Source organism: Spodoptera frugiperda, chromosome 25 (genome assembly GCF_023101765.2).
Source record: "Spodoptera frugiperda isolate SF20-4 chromosome 25, AGI-APGP_CSIRO_Sfru_2.0, whole genome shotgun sequence".
NCBI lineage: Eukaryota > Metazoa > Arthropoda > Insecta > Lepidoptera > Noctuidae > Spodoptera > Spodoptera frugiperda.
This window is the reverse complement of record NC_064236.1, coordinates 9,290,027-9,312,985: the sequence shown is the minus strand read 5'-3', so window position 1 is coordinate 9,312,985 and position 22,959 is coordinate 9,290,027. Positions and strand designations below refer to the sequence as shown.

At 35.3% G+C, this 22,959-nt stretch overlaps 1 protein-coding gene across 4 annotated transcripts in view; it reads left to right on the top strand.

The window, feature by feature from the left end:
* LOC118269137 (keratin-associated protein 9-9-like) overlaps nt 1-22,959 on the top strand; it is a 72,929-nt gene that overhangs the window by 7,374 nt on the left and 42,596 nt on the right. For all 4 annotated transcript variants that reach the window (XR_007707151.1, XM_050704479.1, XM_035584083.2 and 1 more), the window contains 7 exons: nt 8,986-9,012; nt 9,334-9,360; nt 9,670-9,696; nt 12,615-12,647; nt 12,901-12,927; nt 13,013-13,039; nt 14,249-14,275. Coding sequence is in view for 3 of the 4 variants with exons in the window: in XM_050704479.1 (XP_050560436.1) it covers nt 8,986-9,012; nt 9,334-9,360; nt 9,670-9,696; nt 12,615-12,647; nt 12,901-12,927; nt 13,013-13,039; nt 14,249-14,275 (195 nt within the window). In the remaining variant the exon portion in view is untranslated. The remainder of the gene's footprint in view (nt 1-8,985; nt 9,013-9,333; nt 9,361-9,669; nt 9,697-12,614; nt 12,648-12,900; nt 12,928-13,012; nt 13,040-14,248; nt 14,276-22,959) is intronic.

The following is a 22,959-nucleotide window of genomic DNA, read 5'->3' as shown; positions in this document are numbered from 1 at the left end:
AAACTAAATAAACTAAATTTATTTAAAGACTATGTCGCGCTGATACACAATATTGTTTGTCAATAAGGTCGAATGCTCGGGACGTCTACTCGCATCAACAGCCAAATATTGTATGAAGTTCGTATTTGGATCCGCCGCCTTTTTATACCTACCGGGGCTAGCCGCGCCGAGCGCGGTGACTGTTACACAAAAATAATCCTTATTGCATGATTCAGTATTCACGCACGATGGCTTTTTAGCGTAATTCATGTATATCTTTTGTGTTTCTGTACCGATTTTTATGTTTTTTTTTTTTTATTTAATATGTAATAATATTAACATTTTTTTAATTAGGGATGAATTAGATTGTTATAACTTATAACAATGTCTACTCTTACTTATAACTTATAAGTAAGAGTAGACAAATATAATCAGAAAGCTCCGAACTGCTAAGCTATCGGGAGTTATACGTGTTATTGTGAGTCAACCATAAGAGCTATCTCTTATGGTTGACTCACATTTGCTGTCGTGGAATATTTTTTAAACAATTTTAAGGAGAACATTTCCGTCATACATGATTTCTGTGTAGCTTAAACCATTAAGGCTGCACACGCGACGGAAGCTTAAAAAATGGAGTAAGTTCTCCTGTTTTCCCAACATTTCCCTTCACTGCTCTGCTCCTATTGATCGTAGCGTGATGAAAAGTATACAATATCCTGCCCAGGAGTATGAAGAACAATTGTACCAAGTTTCGTTGAAATCTGTCGAGTGGTTTTTGTTTCTATAAAGAACATACAGACAGACAAGACAGACAAAAAATTTTCTGATTGCATTTTTGGCGTCAGTATCGATCACTAATCACCCGCTGATAGTTATTTTGGAAATATATTTCATGTACAGAATTGACCTCTCTACAGATTTACGAGGGTCGTTTGAAAAGTCCGTGCAAAAATTAAAACTACTTATTTTTTTGGGGTAAACCGTTTTTAGTTTTTAAGATAGTCTCCTTTTAGGCTTATACACTTCGTCCAACGCTGCTCTAGTTTGTTGATCTCTTCCGAATACTAGGATTTGTACAAGTCTGAAAAATAGCCGTTTGTTTCTGCAATCACCTCCTCGTTTGGATAAAATCTTTTACCCGCCAGCCATTTCTTCATATTGGGGAACAAACAGTAGTCCGAGGAAGCCAAGTCTACAAAATAGGGGGAATAAGAAACGAGTTGGAACCCTATCTATATATAAATACGTGATGCAAAAACTTTGAACCGCTTTTTACGAAAATTGCGCCAACGTAGGAGCATAAAATTTGGTACACTTATAGTTTATGTGTAGGAGAAGTACAGAACGCTAATATTTTTCAAAAATAATGCTTATAAAGTACATTAAATCAATAAATAAAACATTACACACATATGCATAGTATCTGATCGTATTTGACAAAACGTCAAAATCGATAGACATTGCGATGATATTCTCACGTCTCATATGAAAAGAGTTTTATAAAAGAGTTTGTTTAAGTTTGAGTTAAATAAAAATTATCCTTGAACGTATGTTAAGTGGTATTGTAAATTAAATCGTATATGGTTGAATTTCGACCACTAGACGACCACTAGTTTCCATTAATTTTGCGACCACAACTGCTGAGGTGTGAGTGGGTGCGTTGTCGTGATGGAAAAGGACTTTTTGTGGGCCAATCGTGTGCGTTTTTCTTGCAGCTCGGTTTCCAAACGGTCCAATAACGATGAATAATATGCACCTGTAATAGTTTTACCCTTTTTCAGATAGTCGATGAGGATTATGCCTTGCGAATCCCAAAACACAGTCGCCATAACTTTTCGGCCGAAGGACCGGTTTACACCTCTTTTGGCGCAGATTCCCCCTTGCTAACCCATTGTTTAGATTGTTTTTTGGTCTCAGGAGTGTAGTATGTAACATCTACAGTGACGAAACGACGCCTAAAGTCCTGCGGTTTCTTCTAGAACAGTTGCAAACTGTCCTTGCAACACTTCACACGATTTCGTTTTTGGTTAAGCGTGAGCAATCGCGGCACCCATCTTGCGGATAGCTTTTTCATATCCAAATGTTGATGCAAAATATTATGTACCCGTTCATTCGAGATGCCCACAGCACTAGCAATCTCACGCACCTTCACTCTTCTGTCATCCATCACCATATCATGGATTTTATCAATGATTTCTGAAGCGGTAACCTCAACAGGGCGTCCAGAACGTTCAGCGTCATTTGTACCCATATGGCCACTCCGAAAATTTTTAAACCACTTATAAACTGTTCTAATCGAAGGTGCAGAGTCACCATAATGTTTATCAAGCTTTTCTTTAGCCTCCTGTGCGTTTTGTCTTTAAAAAAATAGTGTTTAGTCGAACGAATTTTCCTTGGTCTTGCTTTACGTCTTATAAATCCTAGATTGTCTTGCAATGGCCACCAGTTACCAATCATTTCATCTATGTGGTTTTGAGAACAGTTACTATCTGGACTGTTATTTGGTTCTGTTGCTGATATACTTGTACGACGTTTAGAATAATAAAAATAGGCTGCAAAATAAGCTAAACTAATGTTTTCTAAAGCGACAGGTCGTTTGGCGTAATAATCGATGAAACTATTTTGGAAAATGTCAGATGAATCTTTATTCATAATTCTAATTTCTTGCATACTCTTTAAAATATGTACTCTTTCTTGGGGTAAACTAGTGTTTAAATATATTTCTGCTTCACTAGCTCGTGACAATGGCAGACCTGATATACAATATATCGCTTCCTGTGCAGAAATTTCACTGGCGTTTAGAAATACGTTAGAAATACTACGCAAAGACTCCTTTACACTATTTTTTCCTTTTTTAACCTCTTCTACAGCATCTCGAAGCAAACGTGACATTCCTTTGTCCGCTTTATTTATATAATCTACAATATACACTGCACAAGAAATGGATCTAAGATGTACTGACATCCATGTTTGCCTGATGTAACTCTAAGATTTTCTTGGAAAATGAATTAATATAAACATCTTTTGGAGACCGCTTCAAAAATACTTTCGGCCTTTTCAAAGTACTTCTAATAGCTAAAATGTAATCGTCATATGTAACATTACAAACGTGTAAAAACTCTTCAAATGTTTTTATTTCTTTGTAGGATTAATTGTATATTCTTAGCAAAATCTTTAACTCTTTTATAACAAGCGTCATCTTTTGGGAGTTCCACTAATTCTACGGTACAATCCATAGAAAAAAATGGAATATCGAAGCGACATGGTCTGTCAGGTTTAGATCTGCACGTGTGGGTGTGTTTGTGTGTCTGAAGTTGAAGAAGGTCATCTATTATCTCGCTACTATCACAGGATACAATTTCATCTACAAATTTAACTACATTTTGAACAGTATCTGAATTTCCTGGTACAAAAATCGGAGCATTTTCAAGCCATAACATTATGTGTGCATGGGGCGAACCTCTGTGTTGAAATTCTATTCTATAATAAAAATGGCTAATTCTGTATTTACCAAAAGGTCCTTCAGGACAAGACCAGGTTTTGCGAATTTCTCTCAATTTGGTTTCAAAATATGATGCACATATAAACAGATCAGATTGAATTAAGCGCGCCTTCGTTTCATATGTGATTCTTTTAGCATCGGATTCAGTAATTTTTTCACCATCGACAATTTCTTTTATTATTATTAAAAGTTCAGTCCACTTGGTCTCTGCAGCAGATAGAGTCACAAAAAACAAAGGCACTCCGAATTGTCATTCCTAAGACTTTCTTTTTCTCGGCTTCCCAATGAGATGGGGAATTTCTTACACCCCGAAGAACACGATATCCGTCGTCGTGTTGGACTAAATTATCTATATAATTAGCTTCCAAAATATTACACGCCAGAACAGGTGCGCCTTTGACAGTTTTTTTTCGTAGGCATGTGGATATACTATTCTTTACTGTAATCATTTGTTGTTTTTTAGAGCAGTAAACAGGTAGTCTGGTCGCACTGCTCGACGGTTATATCGAGATATTTCCGATTTTATTACTTCTGCATGAGTCAACTTAATTTTAAAGTCACGTTTAATCCCACAATGGACTTTAATTAACGCTAATTCCTTTAAATTTTTATCAAATAGTAACGATATGGGGACGTGACCTTCGCCAGGAGCCATTACTATTACGTCTTGGTTGTCATCTAATAGAGTCTCGGTACCTCCCGGATTAACTGTTTGTTCTTCCTCTCCGTCTGCAACACCTCCATCACACGTACAGTCTATATTATCGTCAACGTCTTCAACATCCCAAGATTCATTTAAGTTTATTGCATTTTCCTTAAACAAGTCACAATTCACCAAGTACTGTGCGGCTCGACGAACGTATTCAGGTCGAATTTGTTCTTTGCGCCCATGCCTATAGTATAATTTTCGTCGTAATTCTATAGTAATTACATTATCATCATTTGTTGATCGAGGTAGTGAACTAACGATATTATTGATTTGTACGGGCACTTTTATAACGTTTCCTACAAGTCCGTATTGGAAACCTAACACTTGACCTTTTCGAACAATTTTAAAAACACATGACGAGGGCTTACTAGCCTCTCTTCCATTGGCGTTAGTTGTTTTAGTACGTCAGGAATATCTGGAAAATCTAGGCCATTCACAATAGCAAATCGTGGAACACCGCCTTGAGTGATATATTTTGCACAGGTACCACAGAATTCTCCAAATATTTTACTGGTTAAGTTTGGTAACTTGAATGTACTCGTAGCGAATTCCTCCCCAAACTTATTAGTAATGACTTGTTTGGAAAATTTTCTAATTGAATTTATATGCCACAATCTTCCACAACAAATACAGGGATGAGTAAAACCTTCTTTGATGTTTTTGTAATATTTTGTAGCAGTTTTTTTTCCCAGGATGCCTTATTATATGCCCGAATTTCCTGTCGTGATAAGGTATCACGAGCTTGCTCAATTAGTCTGTATTGTACAGTTTCTCGAACACTTCACCGAGCCTGAGTGTCACGCTCTTGCTCCACCTGCCTGTACTCAGGATCGAGTCGCGCAAGTTGGTGGGCTTGAGTGTCACGCTCTTGCTCCTTGCAATGAAGGTGTAAATTCATACCCCTAAGGAGGTCAAAGTAAAGTAAAAATCTGAAATCGGCCAAGTGTGAGTCACTTTCGAAAATAAAATAATAAAATTGTTTTCGGAAATGCCTGAAAACACTGTTTGTTTGTTCGCGACTAAAAACATGTGCAATCAATTTAACGATGCAATGTTAAGAAGTATACCTACAACAACCAGAAATAAAATTAAATGCCATAGATGAAATAGACTGCCCGCGTTACCTAAACAAGCGAGCTAGGGAAGCCTTGAAGAAAAATGAAGATGATTCTTCATTAACAGCCGGGGTAGAACATGTCATCACTATCAAGATAGGGGCGCGTATAATGCTACGTAAGAATATAGACGTCAGCAAAGGCCTCGTCAACGGATCGATTGGAGTAATTGAAAAAATACTTTGCGACGTCGAGAGCGACAATAAGGCAAGAAAAATTCGAATTAAATTCAACCATAATTTAACTTACGAACTAGAGCGTGTAAATACTAAGTTTTAGATATTGAATAATGCATATGTACGCAGGGAACAATTCCCTATTTGTCTAGCATACGCAATCACTATCCACAAATCTCAAGGCCTTAGTCTTGACAGCGCCTTGCTTGATATAGGATCATCAATATATTCAGCAAAGGACAGGCCTATGTAGCCCTGTCCCGAGTGAAAACTATTAATGGGTTACATCTTATAAACCTAGATCCTAGCCAAATTAAAGCTCAAGAAAGTTCTATTATAGAATATAACCGGCTACGTACATTATACCGCCCTGACTTGGCAAGCTTATCAGTAAATAGAAAACGTGTAAAAAAAAACAAGATATTGAATGGGAAATGCGCTCTAGCGTGTCAGTCGTACAAGACAGCATACAAAATGACAAAACAAAAAATTTCCTTTGCCACGCAAACGTAGAAAAATTTAATAAAAAAAACTAGTCCATTTCTTTGTAAGAAGCATAGTCCATATTCAAAAATCTGAACATTAGTATAAATGAGACATTTTCTTAACTAACTTAATCATAAGAAAAAAGAAAATAAACCTTACAAAAATAAATGAAATCCCACCCAAAACATAAATGTGAAAGGCTGCCAAGTTCGAAAATATTGGAATGCTTCGCCTATAAAAGAAGTGAGATCTAAATAAGTATAAACAAATGATGGAATTGTCCATGTTGTTCTCTTAATTGCAAAATTGGATGAACCCAAAATTTTCTCTTTTGACGTCGTCGCCGTTGTTTCCGCCTGAGCAGAAGCAGCAAAAGCAGTGCTTCCTCGTCAGAATCCATGACTCGACTGTGGTAGAAAATCAACTGCTCGAGCAGTTGGGTAGCATAGCTCGAGCGGTCAACAACCGACATCGACAGCTCAAGCAGTCGACACCGACCGCTCGAGCGGTCCGTGTATTTCGCTCAGCCGCTAACTGCTCGAGCTGTCCGTGTACGGCCGCCCTTAGTGTTGTTACATTTCTTTAACTTAACTCTTTTATATTTGTTTTTAATTTTAACGACTCTTTACCTTTATGCTTCACTATACACCATGTTCGCAGTAGTATTTGTAGAAGCCATTAAAACATATTGGTTTTTAGGAGATTCTACTCGAGAAAGGGGTTGCCCTTTATGTTGTTTTTGACATGAGAAAAGCACTCTTTTCTGAGATCGATGCCTACCATTGAAAAAGTTTGACCCTGGGATTTATTTATTTTAAGGGCAAACGATACCTAATGGGAAACTGAAATATTTTAAAGGAAATAGGTAAATCTGTCGGTATCATCGGGATCCGCGGAATGTGAGCGAGCTGTCCAGCCGCCGGGCCGCTGATGATAACAGGGCCGATGATGATGACAGGGCCGGTGCTCGTAACGGTTTGTCTCTATTTCCAGCAAGGCGCTGTGAACTTTCGGCGCTAGATTGTCGTTGCGACGATCTTACACACTTTTATTATGGTGGTACACACCTTTATTATCTATACTTCTATACTAATAATATACCCCACCCGGAGACATATCTGAGAATCTGATAGATAAGGACTGTGCCCTGATTTCTGTCAAGCTGTTTGTAATACTGATAATCTATCAGGTGTATCTTAAACCAAACAGTCCTTAAAAGGGGACAATTGAAAATCAGACTTCTAAACAGGGTTTCTGATAACGTGTTATACATATACAATCAAGTTAAGTTATGGTATGGCGTGACAAAAACTCGCCAATCGTACCCAACTAAGTTCTGACATGACCAAATCGTTCTGCATCTCCCTGATGGTCTTTTTCATGAAGTCAGTGAAAACCCAGTCTCTTGCCGCCATGAATTTGGTCAATCCATCCTTTTCAGTGTCAGAACTTTGGCCCGCAATGACAATTGGATCCCCTGTCGGGGTAAACTGCAGTTGTTGGGTGTAGTTTCTCTAATGGATGTCGGCAACTAAGAACACATTAGCTACATTTCCTGCTATCCCGTATTCAAGTGTCATTCTAGCATTCCTTGACCTCTCTAAGCCCATGATGGCCCCAAATGCTTGTACAAAAAACTTAATTTCCCTTTAAAAAGTAAAAAATAATAAAAGAAACTTAATCTTAAAGTACCTAAGAATGTACTAATAATTCTAAAAAAAAAATACGTCGCGTTGGGGGACCGCTCCTAATTATTTCTTACTTATCTACGATTTGTTCATAAGTATCACATGCTTGGTGTTAACATTAAAGTAAATTGATGTTTAAGTACTTAACTATAACGCAGAAAATAGAAATATAGCGCGGGCGGCGCGGCGGTGTGCAGTCCGTAAGAATGCGGTCCCCCAACGTGACGTATTTTTTTTAAGAATTATTAGTACATTCTTAGGTACTTTAAGATTAAGTTTCTTTTATTATTTTTTAAGGGAAATTAAGTTTTCATGTCGGGGGTTTTTTAAATTTTATTTTTTTTTTTATTTTATACTTTTTATAGGTAGGTTAGGTTAAATTAGGCTTAGTATATTACATATACTTACTATAATTTCGATTCTTGTTAAGGTAAAAATTACATCTAAGGTCAAGCTCGTTCGCTTTTTATTTTTTGACTTATTAATTACTAGTTTTTGTTTCTATAAGTAGGCTAAAGATTACATTGGTGCAAGATGTTTTGTTTATAATAAAACGTTAAATTAAAAATTTTTTGAGACCCCATCCCAGTATATTTGCAGACCTTCGGCTGATTTCCCCACTTTCACCGCCCATAACTTTAAAACGGCTCAACCGATTTTCATCAAACATGTCTAACAACACTCGCACATAAGTCCCCTTTCATACGAAAAAAACTAAATTGAAATCACTGCATCCGTTCGGGAGTTATGATGCCACAGACAGACAGACAGACAGACAGACAGACAGACAGACACGCCAAACTTATAACACCCTTCTTTTTGCGTCGGGGGTTAAAAAGAAATATGAAGAATTTATCATAGTCGAGTATGCTGACTTTTTTACGAGACCCATGTCGGATTGATATGGGAAATAGGAACTACTTTCTCCGGCTACTTCCCCGACTTTAGACATCCGGATTAAATCATCGGCTATGGGGGCGATGGGCCTACTAAGGCTGCTAATGTATCCGGGCGGGGTATATTATTATAACCTCTCTATTATATGACGTGTACAAGTAGTCCAAGTACATCAAGATATATTTTTAAACTTGTATTAATATTACTTTTGCATAATAGGCTAGTATCGACTTGTGAGTGCGACATGCTTCAGAGGGAGTGCACAGAGTAACCTGAAAATTTATGGGGGGGAAGCTTAGAATCAGAACACTGACACAAGATACTTTTTATCCAAAGAATCTTGACTGAGTTGTATTCTGTATACACATTTAGTTATACACATTTAATTTGTTTTATTTGAAATGAGTAAACAACTGCAGTTTATACATTTCAGGCCGTTGGCTTCAATTCAACTTCAATTGTAAGTATAAACTACATAAACCTCGTATGGTTCAAAATATGGTAGTAGTAAAACGGCCAAACCATGCATTTCGCGAAAGCAATAGACCAGGAACTTAGACTTGGTGCTGTGGCGATTATATTCGGATTTACTATTTAGACACGGAGCTATGTAGGTTGTATAGCTCCTTCCCTCTTGCACTGCTCAATGATCGACCATTTTGCAGCAATTATAATAGCAGACTAAGGCCCCTGATAGTACGCGCCGCCATACCTTATTCAGTACAGGTGGCCATAATGTAATAGTGTCAGTCAGTTCAAGTTAAAAAATATATTTTTTCAGACGGTTGGGGATTTGTCCACAGTGGAGGTAAGCGTAAACAACGCAGTTAATTCGATTAGACCAAAAAAAGATTGTTTAAAATCTGATAGCAATGTACTAGATTAAAAAGGCCCAAGAGGAAAAGCCAGACACCAAAAATTCGTCATCATCATGCCTATAACTGGCCCTCTAATGAGCATAGGCGTCTTCTCACATGAAACAGGAGTGAGCATCAGCTACTAAACTTGCAGAGTGATTGATTTCAATATTATAATGTAAACTTAGTCTATATTTGATTATAATTATCGTGATAGGAAAAACGTACATTTTGATTATTGTTTTTTTTTTTCATCATAGTGCTATGGACCATTCTGCACAGCTGCCGTATGTTATATTAAATGTCTGTCTATCTGTATGTGTTCATAAAACAAATGTTATTTTCATTCTAAAATCGTAGCACCCCGAGAATTTTTTAAGTTTTTGAAATATTCATATTTTCGACAAACTTTTATCACTAATACTCGTAAATGTCATACCGAATATGTTTATCTGTTATGGAGTAAAATGGAATTCAATCCAAATGGCGCTACATATTAACAGTCTTACTAATAAAAATATATTAAACAATTGTTTAACGTATAATTACTTATTCAATAGGTAAGATGCGAATAGCTACATATACAGTACTTTACTAATAAACAGTGTATAGGCCTAGTATAAATATTTAATTAATATGTCACTAACTACTGGTAACATTTTGGGAAGTGTTTCGAAACCTTATCTATATATTAATACGTGATGCAAAAACTTTGGACCTCTTTTTACGATAATTGCGTGGACGTAGGAGCATAAAATTTGGTACACTTATAGTTTATGTGTAGGAAAAGTGCAGAACGCTAATATTTTTCAAAAATAATGCTTATAAAGTACATTAAATCAATAAATAAAACATTACACACACATGCATAGTATCTGATCGTATTTGACAAAACGTCAAAATCTATAGACATTGCGATGATATTCTCACGTCTCATATGAAAAGAGTTTTATAAAAGGGTTTGAGTTAAATAAAAATTATCCTTCAACGTACGTTAAGTGGCATTGTAAATTAAATCATATCTGGTGGAATTTCGGCCTCTAGGCGACCACTAGTAACGTTAAATGCGCCACACATTTCTATTTTTCTTTCATATTTACATGATTTTATCTACCAATGACTAGAAAATGAGCTTCGTCTAAGAAATTTAGAACAACAAAATATTTTACTAGAAACTCAAATAAACTCTCAGTAAAAACTTGGTCTTCTATTTTAAGGAAATATTTGTTAAAAATGTGTTCTTATAAATAATGCCTTGCTATTTGTCCAGTAGTATTGTCTGCCGCCTGTCTCTGATGTTGATGAAGTGGGGGTTGATTGCCAGGTTCTAACATTTGAAGAATTTCCGCATTTTCTCCCATTTTCATTGCAATATTGTGCAGTACAGCAACAACAACTAAGTAAGTTTTTGCATCCTCCAAAGAGACACAAAATCCTTGCAACAAAACCGGAACTGATGCTTCCGTACTCCGAAGCACCTTTCTAAGGGTTCCTGGTAAGGATATGGGCTTTGTTATATTTTTCTTCCTTCACATTATTGGGATTTTGTACAGGTGTAAAACCTCTGTCGCATACGTGATTCTCTAAATATTCATGAGTCACAGACAACTTGCACATTAATTGAGGATACTCCCTTTCTATTGGTATAATATTGTGTATTGTCTCGCACTTTTTTGTACTGAGTCCTGTAAAGGACGCACTTTTTTGTACTGAGCCAGTACAATGTCCCACTTCTAATGAGGCGAGCTGTACCGACACGCCGAGCTTCAGTACCTACAGTAAATGTTCCTCGAGATATTTATCTACTTCGATAATACCCCTGCAGTCTGATTTGTGTTTTTCATTATTATTAATACCCACTTGTTCATCAAATTCATCCCAAATGCTTCGTTTGAGCTTTGATTTGGTGTGGTAACGAACATGACGGCTCTGCAAGATCTGTGTGACCCCTAATAATTTCAATTCGTCCGACCATGGCTTTTAAATTAGTGCACGCTCTTTCATAAGCATACTTATTCTTAAATCCGTATTTTTTGAACCAAGGATCTTAAATTGTGCTCTTGGCAAAAATACGATTTTCCCCAATAACTGAAAGTTGAAAATGTTTACGCGGTAAGTTGTGGAGTTGTTAACATCAACCGGTAATACTATACAATTCAATACAATCCCTGAAAATCTTGAGGTAATTTCATAAAAGCATTTGAGTCTTTCGCAGAACACAGTCTGGATATGATGAAGATAAAAATTTAAGGCAATTCTTCTTAAGTGCGTTTGATATGCGTATAACTTGGAATAAAAAAAATCACAATAAAAATAGGATATTACAACTAAAATATAATAAATATTTACAATATTATTATACCTCTGAAATTGTTACAATCTTTTCGGAGCTCATCTCTTCAGTAACGTCTTTGAAGAGGCTAAGAATGTGTATTACAGATTCTAGGACCTCGATGTCTTCGGGTATCATGTTCTCAGTTTCCGGATAGTCTATCGCAATTGTGGACATAACGCTGCTTCTAACATTGTGCAGTACAACAATAGCAACTAAGTTTTTGCATTCCTCAAAGAGACACTAAATCCTTGCAACAAACACCGGAACCGCTGCTTCCATATTCCGAAGCACCTTTCTAAGGGTTCCTGGTAAGGATATGGGCTTTGTTATATCTTTCTTCCTTCACATTGTTGGGATTTTGTACAGGTGTAAACAAATAGCTAGTTAGCCCATAACCTGCCTTCGAGTTTGTATATAGCTCGCAGCTATACAAACTTGAAGTTCTGCAGAGAAGTCGCCACCCTTCTTTGTTATATGTCTTCTCGGATCAAATCCACTACTTCTCTGACATAGGTACCTCTTAGTACCACCACTGAATTAAAATACGAGATGAGACACGACAAGAAGCAGTTATTATTATTTGTTGATTATATAAACTCTAAACAAGCTCATCCGACTGGATTGTATAAAATGGCATACACTTATGCAACTGTTATAATAGGTCTGAAAATCCCTATACATCGTTTATTAGTAATGAATAAGCTATAACGCGTATATAGGATGCATACTTAATGTTTATTAGTAAGACTGTTCATATGTAGTGGTGTAGTGAAATGTCTAATTATTTTTCATACACAACTAAGAGATTTAGCAGATATTTGTTCAAAATACAGGCAATTTTTCACTAATGCTAAGAAAAACTATTTTTAGTGCGACGGTATGACAAACGTCTGTATGTCAAAAGTAAGTAATAAAGTACATAATATATTAAAAAGAAAAAGAAAATATTTTTCTGTAGAATGGGACTAAAATCTAGACTGTATATACACTCAACGGCACGGAATCTTGGCCAAGCGCGTATTCTGTTTTTAATTGTTTCCAATGAATGTTTCTATTCATAATAGAGGTATAAATGTTTAGCAATTGTTCAAAAGGGTAATTTATTATGTTTGAGTTACACCACGTATTACCAAAATAACAACTTTATTGATTTTAGTGTATCGGACGCAGTTGTGAAACACTTGTAAGTACTTTATTATTCTCCTCAGCATGAGCTCTAGATTTTTCTTACAGATAACGTTTACAACTGTTCAAAATATTGTTTGCAGTGTCGTTCTACTGCCTGCCTCACATTTGTAAGTATGTACCTACAAATGTATATATGTATGTATACTAATACAAATCATTGCCTATCTGTCTGAAATTCAACCTGCATATTTGCTGCATATTCTCTTTATTGTGCAAGCAGGCACTAAGAAAGAACTTTAAAAATTGCATCCTTCAAGAGTCAAAATGAGGGATGATAATATGTATGAAATTTCATCATTTTAAAAGTTAAATAAATACGCGTTTCAAGAACTTTGCATGTATTTTCTTAATTATCCCTCGTTCTAATACATATATCCCTCATAAAGCGTTGATTTGAACCCATGTTTGTTAACCCAATTAATTATATTAACATAGAAAAAAAGTCCCTTGTTTCAAGTGTTCTACAATTGTAACCCTGAACCAATCTCCAATTTCCATCCAATATTTGAGTGCTTATGCGGTCAAGTTCAGAAATGCTTAACGCCTTGTCGACAACCATCTCCCCCGAAGTGTTGAAACTAGCAAATAAAGCATTTAGATTAAAGGCATAATATGAGATGACCATTTTGTTCATAGCTGTTTTCTCAACATTTAGGATTTTTACTTTTTTATCTGTATTACTTGGTTCCATGTTTGGAGATGGTTGTAGATCTCTACTGGAGATGAAATATGCCATCCATTTGTGGAATCCAATCATAAATTGAGTTTTGCAGAAAACTGAATTAACTATATTCTCTTCCCCGTGAATCTGGTGATCCCTATCCCTAACTCTCGCATCACTTGACACCTGGATAATATGAAATATGTCATTTTGTCCTATTTCTGTTCCTTTAACTGCCGAGGGAAGTATTTAATCTTTCCTGTTGAAGGATTAACAACGTTGTAACTTTGACCTCAATAAAAAATTTTTTTTCAATCTCAATGATATCCAAATTACTATTTACGTTTTCTATTCCATGTTTCATTTTCTATTCCAATTATTCTAAACCTCAGTTTGGTTTGGGATTCCTTCTATCATGATAAATCCATAAACTAAACACCTCAACAGACATTCGCTCTTGCTCAATAAGATGTCTTCTTCCACCACAATAGCTAATGATATCATAATTATCATCATCTGAACAAATCCAGGAATCCAGATATCCAGGACTAGCAAAATTTCTAGTAGGTATTGGTAGTCCTGGAAAATTGGAATTTTATCCTGTCATATTTTCTTTCAAAGTGTGTTCAATAATAAATATTTACTATCATTTTAGGGAATGGGGACCGTTGCAACCTCCAGTGTAAGTACCCCAACATGAATTTTAAGTCAAAATATATAAATCAATCTATTATCTCAAAAAAGTTGTGTAAACAACGTACTGAAGTTTTGGTTGTGATTCATTGTTATGTTAAATCTTTTAACAACACATTTTGGCTCCTTACACGGCGAAAATAAAGAAATTATGGTAAAGTACTTTGTATCTGGTAAACACGAGTACGACATACTGCGAAAGATGATAGACAACGTAGAATACATAAAATTTTCAACAAAATTGTACGGTTTCAAAGTTACACCACGTTTCCGGAAATATCTAAATCACTCTGGAAATAAATAGCACAATCTGAGATTAAATAAAATTGATGTCGTAGTAACGTTTTTACTTCGAATTATTCATAACTTATATTTGCCTTCACCGTATGCCATTGCAGGAAACTCATTAGCACTAGACTCACTCAACTCAATCTTACCTTAATAGGGTGCCTCGACAAGTAGGAGACTCGGGGAAAGATACTGGTCTACAAGCTTTTAACCTTTTGAATGCCAGAGCAAAAACGCATGAACTTGCCCTCAACGCCAGGCCACAAATTCACCGCAAATACCTACGAAAAAAATAGGGATTCCAAAACTTCATCGATAATCAATTTTATTTTCATTTTCGTCTTTAATTTCGAAATATAATGTCCTTATAACATTGAAATTTAATTCAACATTACATTTCTTTCTATTAAAGTAATAGTTATACACTATTTACAGACTTGTATAATACCGTAATAACAGATATGAGACTACAATATATTTAAATATAATAACTGTAGGTACAACACTATTCTTGATCTGCTGTCTTCATATTATAGTGACCATGGCGTGGACGGCCCGCCATTTTAATAACTACTTCGCTTCCGAAATAAGGATGTGGCAACGTAATATCTCGTTTATCGATGTTCTAGTACAATATTATTTTATAATAAATGAAACACGTTTTTTAAATCAGATTTATAATTCCGAATGTAACAGGTACTTAAAAATATATGATTGAAATAGGTTAAGAAGGTTAATAAAAACTATGAAAAAATAGAAAATTTTAATAAAATGTTATACAGTATGCTTAATATTTATATATAAACCTGGCATAAAAAGTAACAAATCAAAACAATTAACGATTATATTAGGTATCACAATTACCAATCAGTCTTATACTAATAAATCTTTTGAATAATAGAACAAAATGATACAAAATCTACAATGCAACCTGCATTCTGATCATCTAATAGTAAGCCATGTGTTATCAGGCATAAAAAAGTAACAAATTAAAACAATTAACCATTATATATAATTATCACAGTTACCAATCAGTCCTATACTAATAAATCTTTAGAATAATAGAACAACATTTTACAAAATCTGCATTGTATTATCTTATCATCTAATAGTAAGCCATATGTAAATAAAATCTAATAAAAAAATTCAAGTTACAATAGAAAAATCAGTATCACAGAGACATTAAAATCAATATAAATCTAAATATATTACACAGAGTGGTACTTTTGGAAACACGGCGCAGCACATAAATATACGTTACAAACGTTACATTTAAAACGTGTATTTTTTCTTTGTTTTAAAAGTGCGCATTGCCTGCATCTTTGATATTTTCCCATACGACTCGGCATATGATCCTTTGCATTACTGGGTAATATACGAAGAGGATTACTACTGCTAGTTGTAGCTAACATGGAGCCTTCTATAATACTACCACTGTGGTACCTCTCAATCAATTGCCGAATCACGCTCAATTGAAAATCGGCAAATTTCAATTTTGGCATATCTTTTAAATGCCGGTAACAATAAAATGCATTTAATAGATGCATATCTAATAAATGGAAAAATAACTTTTTATACCATTTGACTGTTTTGCGGATACACTGCATTGATGATAATAGCATATCTGCGGTATCAACACTGCCCATGTTTTTTGAGTAGTCCACTACAGCTTTTGGCTTTATTACAGGCAATCCCGTATTTCGATGTATTCGCGATGATAATTCCATAGAATTATCATGGATGGTGGATAACATAAAAATATATTTTTTGTCTTTAAATTTAACGGCCATCAGTGGACCAGAATATTGCACTTCCATTTCATTCAATTCTAGAGGAAAGTTATTAGTTAGTGAATTATTCGCTTGTTTTCTGTGAAAAATGCGAATCTGCAGAAATGAGAAACATCTCATTTCTGCAGATTCGCATTTTTTCGGATTCGCATTTCTTCAGATTCGCATCTCTTCAATTTCTCATTTCTTCTGTATCTCAATCAATCAGAATACAGTTACAATAAAAAAACAAATAGATATGGTAAAAACAAAACATTTAAATATTACAGAAGACGTATCAGTACACCTCTACCTGCGTTTTCAGGGAATACAAAACAATAACAGAAAACATAAGATATTTTACAACCGAGATAATAATGTTATACACTCAGGAATGGCTATGTCACCTGATACACATTTCTGAATAATTTCTTTTTGCTCCTGATCTTTTTTAGAAGGCTTTGTAGGTTTAGATTGGTTCCTTTTTATTATTCTAAAATCTTGGAATTAAAGTTAGTTATTCTATATTCCAGAGGAAAGTTTCGAATAGATATTTGATTTGAAATAATGATATTATCCAACATGCGCTACATCACTGGCGGTCACGCAGTTATGACTCTGGCGTGTGAGGACATTCTTTTTTCAGAGTTTATTTCTTTCTTTTTAACGTAAAATTTCTCAATATTTATAATGCAATTTAATTAGTTTTATGGAAATAAATAAATTTTGGACCTTTTATTTTACAGGTATATAAATAAATAGGCATTAAAGTAATGTTTAAATAGTTTATTTCGTGTTTTAATGTACCGCTGTTTTTGTCACATATTTGTGTCGTTGGCGCTCAGGGACAGTTTTCGCTTGTCACGTATTTGTGACCCTGGCGCTCAAAAGGTTAAAGCTTTAGCAAGGCAAAGACCAGTATCTTTAACTTAAATTTCATTTGCATCGCGTCTGCATTGCTACACACGCGCGTCTGTGTCGCTACAAACGCGCGTCGCCGGTGCGTTTTTCTCCTGCAGAGCAATTTGTTATCGTTTGTATCGATACAAACGCGCGGCACTAGCGCGTGTCTATCGAAACACGCGCGTTTGCATCGCGTCTGTTTCGCTACACAAGCGCGTCAGGTGTCTACAGGGTGCGTCTAACTTGCGTGCGTATCGCATCTGTAACGCTACAAATGCGAGTCGACGGCGCGTTTAAAAAACGTGGTGTGCATAGGCCCTAAGTCGTACGTCGAAAATCGAAATCAATGTGTCGTTCTGTCCGGTTTTAAGTCCGAGCAAAAAAATGTAACTTCAGGAGTCCCACAAGGATCCCATTTAGGTCCTTTGTTATTTACATTATATATTAATGATTTAAATAAATATATTTCACACTCTGACATTCTGTTGTACGCAGATGATACAAAAATATTTAGGGTTATTCGTGAGGACAGGGACTGTGAGTTGTTACAGCAAGATTTAAATCATTTTGAAAAGTTCTGCGATGATAATAATCTGTTTTTGAATCTTGATAAATGTTACCTTATAACATTTTCTAGAAAACGTAACGTTCATAGAGCTTTTTTCTACAATTTTAACTAAAAGGCATAGGAATTGTTTCGGTTAACCTAAATACATTTTTTGTTTTTTAGAAATGATGTCTAACATTGGGCAAGTTCAGTGTTTCGTCCCACGACCGTTTCGTCCCAATGGGACAAAACGCAGAATTTAAAAAATGATTTTATTTTCGTTCAGTGATTCGTCCCATTGATTATTTTTTTACGAAAACCAATATTTTTGTACAGTCGACAACACAATCTTAGTTACATAAATAATCAAGGACTCAATAAAACTAAATCTAGTTGTGTAATAATTATATATTATTCGGAATAAAATCAACTAAGATGGCTTATAAAAGTTTAATATTCATACATATACAATGTGATAGGGGCGAGACTTCTAACCCGTTAAGGCTGAATTCTACATCAAATTTTATCGACAAAAGTCGGGGGTCGAAGGGGTCGAATCCCCTCCCCCTAAAAGTTATGGCTATTTTAATATTTTTTTTACTTTTTTTGATATCAAAGGTTGTATGCGTCGTAGAAACAAAAAAAAATACGACAAACGGTAGCTAATAACCTTGGCTAACTAATTCATTACTTTTTTCATAAGTTTGATAATGTTTTGGTGAGAAAAAAAATCATTTGTGAATTATTTCGTCCGAAAAAATCACTATTTTTCAATATTTTCAATTAGGGGTTCAACCCCTATATTATTTTTTTTGTCGATAAAATTAGATGTAGTACTCAGCCTTAACGGGTTAGAAGTCCCACGCCTATCACATTGTATACTATTTTACTGAACAATTAAACATTTTTATATCCTACTTGGCATGAAATCACAGTTATAATTACATATTGAAATCAGGTAATTTTTAATATGCTTTCTATTTAAAGTCAATTTAGTTATACCTAAATCCTTGGCTTTACTCCATAAACTTTTGGAAAAATGGAAATAACATCCATTGATTGGGGTTTCAGGAAAGATGTTTGTTATTGCTTTAGTGGAGTGCCTGGAGCATTCAAAACCGTAAAACCTCGGATTAGAGTTACAGTGAATGAATTAATATGATCGATGTGGGATATTGTTTTTTAAACTATAAATTGCAATGTTTACCCAAAATTTTTTTGTGCACTCCATTTTTTTATTGTTTAAACAAATTATTATAAAAAATTTTTGTTTGACCATATATTTTCACTTTAAACAGTATTTTTTTTTATTTATATGTTAAATCTTACCTGAGTAGACATATAGGAACATTTTTCAAAGATACCTGTGTATAAAAATAGCAGTATCTCGAACAGGTAGAAATACGTGGAGGGGAGAGCGGAGCGACAGCTGCTATGTACAATGGAATTTCTTGGCCAGTTTAATTATAAATGAAACGCACTTTATTGTGTACATTGAAAAAAATACGGTAATTAATTATGACTAATAATAAGAAAAAAAAATATTTGTACAAAATCTGTTTATTTAAATATATTACATGGTTGTCGACATCAAATATTTTCTTCTACTTCATCTATCTGTATAATAGGTGAAGTATTGGAACAACTATTTCCGCTGCACTGTAAACATGATACACTGCAGTATAAACTACACTCGCGCGCAACCAAATCGACTCAACCTACATGTGCGCATTCGAAGATGTTTTCTTAAAAATATACTGAATTGCTTTTAAAAACCGATATACCATTAGAAAGCTTACAACTTCAGCTTTATATTGGTACCATTATTATAAAAATTGTATCAGTACTTTTTAAAATATTTAACTTAATTCAGCGGACTAGAGTATTTGCTCACTACGACTCCAACAAGTTATAACACTAACTATCCCTATAAAACCTCCACATTAAGGTTAACTTTATCTGAGGCTTATCGAAAGTTGATCGTACAGATCTCCGCAAAAACGCTTCATTTTATTTCCAAAAATTTTGGATACGACACCAGAAGAAGCCGCTCAAGTCGTTGCTCTACTGGAACAAGGACTAAGTCAGCGAAGAGTTGCTGCTCATCTGAGTTTGAGCCAATCTGCAGTATCAAGAGGGTACAGGTAGTATCAAGATACTAGTGCCTTCAATCGAAGACCAAGAATAAGCCGCCACCGGTCCACCTCGGAGAGAGACGACAGTTTTATTATTTCAACTTCACTACGAAATCGTCACTTAACCGGTGTCGATGTTCAACAGGAACTCAGAAGAGTTCGAAGAGTGGCTGTCAGCGAGTGGACAGTACGGAGATGGTTGAAGGAAGCCAACCTCACCCCTAAACGGCCTACCACAGGCCCGAAATTGACGACCCGCCATCGGCAAGCGCGCATTCAATTTGCCCGAGAACACCTGGCCAGTTCGCCCGGCGTTCCGTACGACTACCGTGCAGACACATTCTGCATTCGGCAGTTAATAAGACTGGCCTCCATTGTTCTATGCTCCAATCGAGGTGTTCTCGGGCAAATTGAATGCACGCTTGCCGATGGCGGGTCGTCAATTTCGGGCCTGTGGTAGGCCGTTTAGGGGTGAGGTTGGCTTCCTTCAACCATCTCCGTACTGTCCACTCGCTGACAGCCACTCTTCGAACTCTTCTGAGTTCCTGTTGAACATCGACACCGGTTAAGTGACGATTTCGTAGTGAAGTTGAAATAATAAAACTGTCGTCTCTCTCCGAGGTGGACCGGTGGCGGCTTATTCTTGGTCTCCGATTGAAGGCACTAGTATCTAGACACACGGCAGTGTGTCCGCCAAGTTCGAGCAAAAAACCGACACACCGGCCGTGGGTTATATTACACGAACCATTTCGGGCCAAGTTCGACCCACCTATAACTCAAAATCTATTTTATCTACGCATATGAAATTTCTAGTATCTGTCGAGATCTACTTACTTATCTAAAATACAAAATTTCATTGATGTACCTATTGTGGGTCTTGAGATATTGACGTCAGAAAATCGCTATTTTTACTATACACTCACTGACTGACTGACTCACTCACTCACTCACTCACTCATCAAAAACCTATACCACTTCCAATGGTCGTATTGACTTGAAATTTGGCATGGAGGTAGGTCTTTAGGTCAAGATAAAAGAAAAAATCTGAAAATGGCCAAGTGTGAGTCGGTTTTAAAAATATTGAAGGTGTAAATTCATACCCCTAAGGAACTAAAACAAAAAATTTATCTATATCTTCCAATGGTCGTACCGACCTAAAATTCGTTACGAAGGTTTGTATTTAGTCAAAGTAAAGTAAAATAAGAAAAAAGAAAATAAACCTTACAAAAATAAATGAAATCCCACCCAAAACATAAATGTGAAAGGCTGCCAAGTTCGATAGTATTGGAATGCTTCGCCTATAAAAGAAGTGAGATCTAAATAAGTACCAAGTTCCATACACAGACCTCAGTTAAAAATGATATAACTTGGCAAGTTTTAGTAGAAAATTATATACTTGACTCATTGCGTTTAGTAGGTTTATAAAAAAGTGTGTGAAAACTTGCCAACTTGTTATATCATTTTTAACTGAGGTCTGTGTATGGAACTTGGTACTTATTTAGATCTCACTTCTTTTATAGGCGAAGCATTCCAATACTATCGAACTTGGCAGCCTTTCACATTTATGTTTTGGGTGGGATCTTGATACTACCTGTACCCTCTTGATACTGCAGATTGGCTCAAACTCAGATGAGCAGCAACTCTTCGCTGACTTAGTCCTTGTTCCAGTAGAGCAACGACTTGAGCGGCTTCTTCTGGTGTCGTATAAAAAAATTTTTGGAAATAAAATGAAGCGTTTTTGCGGAGATCTGTACGATCAACTTTCGATAAGCCACAGATAAAGTTAACCTTAAGGTGGAGGTTTTATAGGGGTAGTTTGTGTTATAACTTGTTGGAGTCGTAGTGAGCAAATACTCTAGTCCGCTGAATTAAGTTAAATATTTTAAAAAGTACTGATACAGTTTTTATAATAATGGTACCAATATGTATAAAGCTGAAGTTGTAAGCTTTCTAATGGTATATCGGTTTTTAAAAGCAATTCAGTATATTTTTAAGAAAACATCTTCGAATGCGCACATGTAGGTTGAGTCGATTTGGTTGCGCGCGAGTGTAGTTTATACTGCAGTGTATCATGTTTACAGTGCAGCGGAAATAGTTGTTCCAATACTTCACCTATTATACAGATAGATGAAGTAGAAGAAAATATTTGACGTAGACAACCATGTAATATATTTAAATAAACAGATTTTGTACAAATATTTTTTTTTCTTTTCATTAGTCATAATTAATTACCGTATTTTTTTCAATGTACACAATAAAGTGCGTTTCATTTATAATTAAACTGGCCAAGAAGTTCCATTGTACATAGCAGCTGTCGCTCCGCTCTCCCCTCCACGTATTTCTACCTGTTCGAGATACTGCTATTTTTATACACAGGTATCTTTGAAAAATGTTCCTATATGTCTACTCAGGTAAGATATAACATATAAATAAAAAAAAATACTGTTTAAAGTGAAAATATATGGTCAAACAAAAATCTTTTATAATAATTTGTTTAAACAATAAAAAAATGGAGTGCACAAAAAAATTTTGGGTAAACATTGCAAATTATAGTTTAAAAAACAATATCCCACATCGATCATATTAATTCATTCACTGTAACTCTAGTCCGAGGTGAAAACCCCCAGGCGCTCCACTACTTGCATTGCAGCCACTTCATAATCCAATATAAATGATTTAGGGTTCCAGTTCGTTAATTGGCTTTTTAATAATTGAAACATGATCTCATAAGTTTTTCTTGTTTTATTTGGCAGTAATGCAAAAATTACCGGTGCAATATTTGTATATTTATTTGTACTTCCAAAATCTACGTGCAAAGAGTTATAGTTGATAAAAAGGGTTAACGCAAAATTTAAATGTTCCATCACATAATATGTCAAAACTATTGTTTTCCAATATGCCCCTGCAAGCTTGGTTAGCAAATATTAAAATTCTGTCGTTATTTGATCTGTAATCGGCAATTAAAAAGGTGTTAAATTTTTCTGGGACTATAACTTCTTTCAGATTTTTAAAACACACTTTTGTAATTAAT